Source organism: Melopsittacus undulatus, chromosome 3 (genome assembly GCF_012275295.1).
Source record: "Melopsittacus undulatus isolate bMelUnd1 chromosome 3, bMelUnd1.mat.Z, whole genome shotgun sequence".
NCBI classification, from domain to species: Eukaryota; Metazoa; Chordata; class Aves; order Psittaciformes; family Psittaculidae; genus Melopsittacus; species Melopsittacus undulatus.
Genome location: NC_047529.1, coordinates 20224944 through 20235006, shown reverse-complemented (window position 1 = coordinate 20235006; position 10063 = coordinate 20224944). Strand labels below are relative to the sequence as shown.

General features: G+C 44.7%; 1 protein-coding gene across 2 annotated transcripts in view; it reads right to left on the bottom strand.

Annotated features, from left to right (window-relative positions):
• Positions 1 to 10063, bottom strand: part of ITSN2 (intersectin 2) — an 87215-nt gene that overhangs the window by 1662 nt on the left and 75490 nt on the right. For both annotated transcript variants that reach the window (XM_034060946.1, XM_031046626.2), the window contains exons 29-38: positions 8228 to 8349; positions 6077 to 6183; positions 5282 to 5465; positions 4351 to 4449; positions 4010 to 4177; positions 2962 to 3174; positions 2151 to 2272; positions 1554 to 1636; positions 1303 to 1386; positions 871 to 1044 (exon numbers count right to left, since the gene is read on the bottom strand). In XM_034060946.1, the coding sequence (XP_033916837.1) occupies positions 871 to 1044; positions 1303 to 1386; positions 1554 to 1636; positions 2151 to 2272; positions 2962 to 3174; positions 4010 to 4177; positions 4351 to 4449; positions 5282 to 5465; positions 6077 to 6183; positions 8228 to 8349 (1356 nt within the window). The remainder of the gene's footprint in view (positions 1 to 870; positions 1045 to 1302; positions 1387 to 1553; positions 1637 to 2150; positions 2273 to 2961; positions 3175 to 4009; positions 4178 to 4350; positions 4450 to 5281; positions 5466 to 6076; positions 6184 to 8227; positions 8350 to 10063) is intronic.

Here is a 10063-nt window from a genome sequence, read left to right as displayed (position 1 = left end):
TTGATCTAAGGCCTTTAGAAATACAGTTCCTGTTCAGAAAAACAATTTCAAATGTTCTCCTGCCTTAGAGCTGGAAGGTCAGAGATGATGGAGCCTGTTTACAAGTCAGCTGTGATGCTACAAACACAGCTAAAACCCATCAATTCTATTGCCTCAGCCAACTTAGGTTCACAGATTGTTCTTTTCACAAGAACAATGACCTCTAACAATAACTGCCACTAGTAGGTTCACAGTCCTATTCATAAATTACAAATCCTCTTTTGTGGCCATTTCATCTTGGGGGGTGTGTGTGCATTAAAAGGTTTATCAAGAACTGAAAAAACTACAGCCTTAGCTGTCCAATGGGGAGAAGCAGCCTAGCAAAATCATGTTACCGCACAGGAGAAAAGACTGAGCTATAGTTACATGCAGGGTATCTCAGGTCAAGGCAGGACTGTGCAAATGTGCAACAATCAGCTGTGTGTCAGAGCTCTGATAAAGCACTTAACCTTTTGAAAAGTACTAGAAGCAACTGGCTGCAAAAAACATGTTCAAGTGAAAAAAGGAAAGCTTATCAAGCTCTTGCTGTGTAAATAAATGTAACCTAGCACCTTCTTTCTGGGCACCTACAGTGAGACAGAAAAACTGCTTTTCATTTCTTTCTATCCCCAGTCTCACATAAATAATTCTGTGTCCAATACGAAAGTGGGATCAGACTTGCCCAGAGCTGTTGGCTCCAGAAGGCTACTGAACCTCTGAGGAAGGAGGTGTTGTTGTTACACAACATTTCTCAGGAAGCAATCACACAGGCTCTTGGAACTGCTGGTGAGGAACTATGTAGCTCAAGGCACAAAAAGGAATTCCTTTCCTGAAACAAATGTTCACACTTACCATCGGGTGAGAACTGATCCCTGTCAAACATGGTGATACACAGGACATCCTGATAAAGATCCTTGATGAAAAACTGGCAGTTAAAGTTCCACTTGGGGTTCAAGGTGTCTTGCAGGGTCCTTGTAGTGTAGCTCTGAGAGCCCATGCTGATTTCACAGTATGGGTTGCTTTTCCCTAGACACAGAACAAACCGTGAAACACCTCTGAGGTACAGAAACCTCCTTCCCCATCTGGATGCTTGGACACACATCAATCAATACTGCTCTCCAGAAGATGTGAGGCAGGCAATCCCTATATCCTACAGCAGCACAGAACTGGCTCCTCACTCACTCCTCTGAAGCTAAATTAATGGCTAAATTGTTCAGAAGCTGTAGCAAGCCTTTCCATGCATTTCAGGAATAAAAGCAAATTGACACTATTTCCTTTACTTACCATTGGGCTTACAGGCCTTTAGTTCTGTTGCTTCTATAACATGCACCATCAAACGTCCTATACCTGAGGTTTTCTGTGAGCGAGCTGGGAACAAAGAAATCAGAAACAAATGGATTGGCTCCAACTGTAAAAACTGGTACTAGATCTGAAGAGGGAAATCAGATCCTACACAGACACTGTGGCACCCTCCCGAAAAAGCCCTGCCCATGTGTCCAAATGGATGAGAGGGAAATACAGAGTGTGGTAGGTACCTTGATAAGCCTTTTCACGTTTCTTCTTCTCAGTTTCAATGTACTGCTCGGATGCTGCTTTGATTTTCTGGACCCAGGCAGTACTGCAAAGAGCAATCCCTATAGTCAAGGTCATACCACAGGCAGGAAATTCTTTTGTATCAGCAACTCTGCCCCAATCTTTTTTGACACTTTTTTCCCCCCACTGGGTTTCAGAGGCATCATGAATCAAGCTAGTTTAAAGACTAAAGCAATGGAGATTTTCGATTTAAATGAACTAAGTGCAGCTGCTGGTTTATTGAAGCATGCTGTGTCATACTAAAGACTGACCAGCACTGGGGAAGAATCCTATGGGATGCTGGACTTTGCAGCCCTAAACTAGTCTTCTGTACAACTGTAACATCAAGGGGCAGTGGATGTGACTGGAATCCACTGCACAAGCAGAACAAAAATCACAGAAAACTTGAAACTCAAATGAGAGTCAAACGAATTTGTTTCCTAACCAAGAGACTAAACCCTGTTCTTGAATGCAGAGATCTCCTGTGTCTGCCCACTGGAAACCCAACCCACAGCCATGATCAACAAGTTTCAGCTCAGATCTACACTCTCACTACTCACCGCTCATTAATGTTGTCAGTTTTAAGTGTGTAAACTCTGTCAATGTGCGATATGTGGAAAACTGGCTCATCGCTTGAAGGGTCTGTGGGCAATTTCACTAGGACTTCATTAAGGAAAACAGGCTGAAAGAAAAGCAAACATCACCGTGGCAGCATCACTCTGACAGTAAGTAGAAACCCTATGAGGATGTTTAAATACACTGTATTACTGCAGGGAAAATGAAAGCTGTAGGACACAGGATGAACAATCAGATCTCAATGTAAAGGATGTGAGAAGAGACTGAAAGAAAAACTACTCAGGTGGTACACTCCATTCTGTCTTCCTAGATGGAGAGCTTTGTGAAAGGGGCAGGACTGCGTAAGCAGAGCTGCAGTGTGGTTGGAAATCCTGGAATCCCTCAGGTTCCCTGTTGGAAAGCAGCCCTTAAACTTATCTCCCCAGCTGCAGAATCTGGAGAACACATGCTGTGTAGACACAGGAATTAAAGTTTTGCACCTTTTACTAATTTCTAAAGAAGGATGGGTGTTTTCTTGTGGAACCTGTGCAAACTTACGTCAAGGTTCCTGCTTCTGAACCCAGCTGCTCAGACACGATGCTATTTCTGCCCTTTCACACCAAAATGAATGGAAGTGCTTATTAAACTAGGACACAGCAGCCTGTCCTTTTCCAGGGACTAAGCCAAGAGCATGAATACCCATAGGACAGCAAATAACCAGACAGGGCCAGGCGGCTTATTCTAGCAAGGAGAACAGCATTCCTCATCGGAATGCCAGGTTCCACTATATCAACATGACCACCTTGATTCACTCACCATTTTGTACATTTTGAACTGGGAGTTGCACTTGGGGCTGAACAGTTTATCAGAGCCAGAAGATACAAACTGTTTAACCATGTAGGTGAGCAGGAGGAAGTCATTGAAAAGGAAGCCATACAGCTCCTTACTGCTCTTGGCCTTGTACAGCTTGCCACTGTGCAGGAGTTTCCGTGGTCCCAAGCAGTTAGTGAGGGAGTTGAACACAGGTTGCTAGGAGAGATAAAACCCATTAGCAGCAATAAGTTAATGCAGAGATCAGTTTCTGCTCCTCTTCACAGCAGAGGTTGTCAAGCTGCTCAAAATGCTCTTCTGTTTTGTTTAATGAATTTAGTTACAAATGAAGAAAGGGCAGATCTTATGATCTGCCATGGTATCAGCACTACTCCCAGCTTAAAGCAGTTTAAGCTTTACCAACACCACACACATGGGTCTGACTGGATAATGGCATTTACCTCATGGCACTTTTCTGTTGTTCAGAAGCCTTGTTTAAGAAGAGCCTGCAGAGTCTGCGGTCAGGTCACCTCTTAAAGGTGCATGATTAGGTAATGTTCACTAGGACAGAGCTTTCTGGCCTGTCAAGCCCTGGTTCCTTATGAGCCAGTGAAGAACTGTCACAACACCTAATTTTGAAGGCTGCCCTGAAAGGTACAGGAGCCTAAATTCCACTTATCTATGAGGATTTGTCACTCAGGGCTTCTGTGACTTTTCTGCATGAAGGAACACCTTGGGAAATAAACACTATGTGAAATTCCACCTACTAACACCTGATTCAGCACGAACAGAACTTCAGAGATCACTTATTTCTGTTCCTTTAATGGTTTTAATGGTATCAGTTTTGAGATGATAATCAGGATTTCTCCACTGCTAAAATCTTGCAGACCCCAGAGCTCATCACATTCTGGCTGTGAGCAGAATTTAATAAAAGCTTCTCTGCCAAGAGCTCACCAGTGGATCACACTCCAACAGGAGATGTGAGAAGGACTCCCACTCCCTCCCCAGCCTGACTTGGAAAAGTCTCTGCCATACAGCACACCAACACAGCTACCTCAGCAAGGCCTTCGCACTGGACATGGGACTGAATCCACTCCAGCCTGTCTGAGTTCTCCTTCTCGCGCACCCCTTCGTTAACTTGAGAGCACAGCTCCTCCGCACGCTCCAAAGCAAGTTTGAGGTTACTGTGATCTGGGTGATTTTCTGGAGTGTTCTCTAGAATCTGGTATGGGTCAAAAAGGGATAAAGCAAGATAAAAGCAGAGGTAAGCACAGGTAATAGTCCTCCATGCTCTCAGAGAAATCCCCATAAAGGGACGAGGCTTTTTTTTCTGCTTTTGCTATCGAGATCAAACTCAAAAGCATTTGCCCATAAAAGCTTGCTCAGGGTACTCACACTCTTTATGAGCAGAGGGTAGCGGGTTATTCTTTGCATAGGTTTCAGGAGGAAACTGGAGAGGGGCATTCCTTTGCAGCGGGGGTCCAAGGCAAGTTTCTATGGTGCAACCCAGAGATTTAACAGAGACATTGCATTACTCATCCAGAAACAGCTGCCTCACCACACTAAAAACTGCCTGATCAGATTCATTTTTCCAGGCATTCCAAGAAATCTTAGGTTTTTCAGAAAGCAAACAACAGTCATATCTAGAACAAACAGGAAAGCTGTCATTGTACCTGGAAGCTTTGCCAGCATAAGCCATAGTGTCACTGTTCATGCAGAATCATTACATTCAAAACTGTTCCAGCTTTCATTTTGGCATTACAGGCTCCACTCAGGTTGAAAACAAAGCCATAAAAGAAACAAATGACTGATGTCAACTGTTCTGGCATCTCTGCTTTCATGGCCTCAAAGCCACTGCATCAGCTGCAGCATGGCAGCAGTTCCTTACTTATTCCTGCTCTGTGCCTGCCTGTGATGCTCATGGTACATGTCTGGCCCCAGCTCCAGCCCCACTACTCAGACAACTGAATTCCAAGTGCATTCAGAACAACAGCTTCTTTATTTCAGCTTCACAAACCCTTACCCCTTCTGCCAGCATGAATTTTTGGGAAGGTGCAGATACTGGCACCGTAGGTTTGTGGGGTCAGTGTTACACTGATGTAACAAACAATGAAACGGGAAATAGAGAAATATATCAGCTAGAAAGACAGGTATATAAATAAAAAGCACACACAGTGTTACACATGGTTATCATATGAATACACCTTGGCAAGTTCTTAGCTGTTTTTACAGACTCTTCTGGGTTATTTTGCTCCAGTCAATGCTGGTTAAATGGGCTCCTGTCATTGAGGAAAGGGGAAGGCACAAAAGCTACTGAGTAAGATACCTTTAAGTAGTCTTTGAAATCAGCATCTTCATCAGTTTTCTGCTGCAGCAATGAAGCTCCATTAAGCTGGCAGCTGCAGAACCGAATGTAGGCCTGCATGTGAGAGAGCTCTGCTGCCAAGATATCCCCGATCATCTGCACTGGCATTTTTTCTCCTCCTGTTTTCTTACGCACTCTCAAGGCTCTGAAGAGGAAAGCAATCATCATCCAACCTGGCTGCCAAGTCTGCGAGGCCTAAATCAAGATCCTCACAACATCCACCCTGCGAGCCACTGAGGTGAATTCCTTCCTGTGGCACTGGCGCTTCCAGGTAGTGCAGGGTCCAGCCTGGACCCCCAGGCAGTCACTGGCACAGCCTGCTGAGCCTGATGGGGTCTGTGGGGCTGAGATGCTGTTTCTAACTCAACTGGCATCAGTCTCTACATTCAACCAGCACCCCATTTTCATGAATTATTAGTCACTTTGTCTCTAACTTTACAGAACAGAAGGTTGCTTTGTCAAAAAGGGGGAAGAATGCCTCCTGTGCATGTGCTTTATCTGTAGGCTCTATTTCTAAGTTATTACAGCAAATATGCCTCTGTTCTTGCTGCTTATTCCTTCCCCCTCCCCCCTCCTCATAACAGCTCCTTCTTTGTGTGGTAATCTGAGTGTATTTAGCTGTTCTGAATACATGCATGCACAGGAAATAATAGGCAAGGACAGAAATAGTTACTGTAAATGCAGAAAACATCCTGGGGAATAAAACAAGAGAATGCAGATGAAAAGGAAAACATGAAAATGCAGATATGTACTCACTTCAGTAGCTTTGTATTTGACATGATGAGTTCCTTCCAGTTAACAAAGATCAGCCCCATTTCTCCTTCAGTGAGACAGCCTGAATCAGCCATCGGTTTCTGGAAAACCTGCAGCCAGAAATCAGAAAGGTGAGCAGCTCTTCAGAGGCGAGAGCAGCCCAGTCTCTGGGTCAGCCTAGCAGTGATTTTGCTTTTTCTGAATGCTCAATGTCCAACTTCTCCAAAGTTAAAACCAATTCCTTACTGGCACTTGTGAGAGCTGCTGCTAGTTTTCCTAAATGCATTATCTCATTCTGACACTGGCATCAGCATCTGCAAAGGAGGGAGAAGCACTAGAACTTCTGCAGGCAGAAGAGCATTCCCTTGCTTGTGGAGTCAACACAAATTCCACTTAGGCATCACTCCATCCTCATGCCAAGAACACTCGCAGTCAAACCCATGTGCAAAAACTACAGCTTCTTCCAGGGCCTCCCAGTGCAGTACCTCTGGGTAGCAGAATTCATGTGTAACTCAGTCTATTGTGCAAAGCATCAGTCTTGTGCAAAGCGTTCGACACTGTCCCACATGACATCCTTGTCTCTAAATTGGAGAGACATCAATTTGATAGGTGGACCACTCCGTGGATAAAGAACTGGCTGGATGGCAGCACTCAAAGAGTTGTGGTCAACGGCTCAATGTCCAGCTGGAGACCAGTAACAAGTGGTGTCCCTCAGGGATCAGTGTTGGGACCAGTCTTGTTCAACATCTTTGTCAGTGACATGGACAGTAGGATTGAATGCACCCTCAGCAAGTTTGCCGATGACACCAAGCTGTGTGGTTTGGTTGATACGCTGGAGGGAAGGAATGCCATCCAGAGGGACCCTGACACACTTGTGAGGTGGGCTGATGCCAACCTCATGAAGTTTAACCATGACAAGTGCAAGGTCCTACAGCTGGGTTGGAGCAATCTCAGGCACAGCTACAGGTTGGGCAGAGAAGAGATTCAGAGCAGCCCTGCAGAGAAGGACTTGGGGGTGTTGGTCGATGAGAAAATGAACATGAGCCAGCTTCAGTGTGTGTTCACAGCCCAGAAAGCCAACCGTATCCTGGGCTGCATCAAAAGGAGCGTGACCAGCAGGACAAAGGAGGTGATCCTGCCCCTCTACTCTGCTCTTGTGAGACCTCACTTGGAGTATTGTGTGCAGTTCTGGTGTCCTCAACATAAAAAGGACATGGAACTGTTGGAGCAAGTCCAGAGAAGGGCCATGAGGATGATCAGGGGACTGGAGCACCTCCCGTATGAAGACAGGCTGAGAAAGTTGGGTCTGTTTCAGGCTGGGGAAAAGAAGGCTGCATGGAGACCTCATAGCAGCCTTCCAGTATCTGAAGGGGGCCTACAGGGGTGCTGGTTAGGGACTCTTCATTAGGGACTGTAGTGACAGTACAAGGGAGAACGGGTTAAAACTTAAACAGGGGAAGTTTAGACTGGGTATAAGGAAGAAGTTCTTTACTGTTAGGGTGGTGAGGCACTGGAATGGGTTGCCCAGGGAAGCTGCGAATGCTCCATCCCTGGCAGTGTTCACAGCCAGGTTGGATGAAGCCTTGGGTGATATGGTTTAGTGTGAGGTGTCCCTGCCCATAGCAGGGGTGTTGGAACTAGATGATTTTAAGGTCCTTTCCAACCCTAACTATTCTGTGATTCTACGATTCTATTTAACACCTTTAACACTTCACCACACAGCTGATTTATACGGAGAGGCCATGTCAGATGCCCACAGTCACGTAATGCTGGCCAGTTCCTGCCCTGCCTAGTGAGGTGCTCGTGCTTCCAGAAATAAAACTTGAGATGAAGGGAGACAACAAACTTTCATGGTGCTTATACAGCTTGTCATGAGCCTATGCAGCTTTGCCAGACACCCTGGCCCAGACCATCTGAGCCCGAACAACTAAGAACAGGACTTGGAATATAGGAAGATCCAGGTAAAATAATGGTGTTCACAATGTGGCATTTTTGCCTGGTGGACAACCATGTAAGATGCACTAGAAAGAGAGGTGCTCACACACCTTTCTTCCTCAAGCCTTTCACAATCCATGAGAATCCTCTCATTGTTTTCATCAGGACAGAGGTGTTTTTTTTCCCCCCAAATGCATTTTCACATCCAAGACATCTCACCTCTAAGACGAGCTGAAGATCATCCATATACCTTTCTTCTGTCTGAATGAGTTCATGAATGTAGCCCTGCCTTTTCCTCTCCATCGGCTGCATAGTGTCAAGGCTCTGGAGATCAGCACACCCTACAAAAAGAAAGCCAGTGTTTTAGGTCCTACTCAGGCCATCAGATTTGATGAATTAACAAAACTGCATCTATACAGAGCAGCCTGTGGTTCAGCCTACACACAGAGCCAAACCCTGTCTGCAGCAGGAGTGGGTTTCAATACTGAGTGATGCAGTGATCAACCTCTTCTTCCTTTATGCTGTTTTTCAGCCGCCTTTTTATTTCTTTGAACATTCCTTGCTCTTGTCCTGTGATGCAGAATAAGAATTCCCAACTTCCTGCCCCTCCATTTGTCTCATGTTTTTTCTCATTTCTTCTCCTTTTCTGCCACACGGTTTCAAAACTGATTTTTCTATTGCCTTATGCAATGTCTGCTGGGAGATGAAGGCAGCTAAAACGTGTCTGGTTCTGATTTAGGACATTGCCCCTTTGATCTCCACCCTATTTCTAAGGTACTCTGCTTTGGTTCTTAATTTAGGACACAAACCACACGTACAAACTTGTTAAGTTAGAATACATAACGCTACAGCTGTGTAACTTCACAGTTGCACAACTTTTCCTTCTCATTTAGAAACAAAATGAACCTGAAACACATTGAGTTATTCTTATGTATCAAGTGTGAACAGTCACAATCATGCACAGAACACACGTTCATGAAGCCCGAGTTTTCTGTAGTGATGCGCAGACCCTACAGCTTCATGCTGCTTTGTCTCTATTCAGACATGTTAGTAAGCATGACAACAATGTTTGAGACTTGGCAACTGAACCAAAAACTAGTAAAACAAAGTGGTGAATATGTTTAGGTGGGTGAAGGAGAGCACAGGAAGTCAAACTCTGATCCCTGTGTCAGCCACTGCATGCGAGCAGGGTACTGCCAAGTAGCAGGGTGGGGAAAAATGACAAACACAAGCAATTATAGAGCATTTAAGGGCATCGAGCTACAGCTTGATGAGATGGCTTCAGGTTGTAACACAACGTGAACTGTGGCCTCTGCAGAGAGCAGGAAGGACATCACAGGGACTCATTCAGATCCAGTGTTTCTAGAGGAATGGTACTTTCTGAAACCTTACAGGTGTCCTGGAAGGCAGCATAGGACAAGGGGCTGTAGGTCACTGACCCTTGTCACCCTAACACATCTAGGACACTAGAACTTGTATTTATTCTACTAACTGGCAACATACAAATCTGCTTATGGGAAGGCTGCTCTAATTAATGAAATTAAAATAAGTAATCAAGTTTGGGGGGAAAAAATCCAAGAAACACTAAAGATTTAGCTAGACTTGATGTGATAAGGGCCTAATAGGGAACCTCACAGGCTGGTGCACATCCTGCTGCACTGGCATCAAGCTGCTCTGAAGGACCAGCAACCTTCAGCAGATGAGAAACACTTGTCATATGAAGATTTACAATACCATTCAAAGTATTTTAACAAGGAAACTGAACACCAAAAGGAAGTAAAACAGTAAAGGCAAGAGCTAGATTTAAAGTCGGGACTCTTCAGTTGTTTCATACCCCTAAGGAGGATCACAAATCTTAAGCTTTCTGACCAGATTTTGAAAAAATACAATTTTTTTATGAGGAGATTAGGGATGGCAGCGGTTTTGATCATGCAGAATGCTGCTTCTGCCCTTAGTTATTCCCGAAGTTACAATCAGGCCAAAATTAGATGAGAATAAGGAGTAATGTTACAGATCAAAGTGATTCCTATGAAGTTCGGTATCTCAATCCATTAA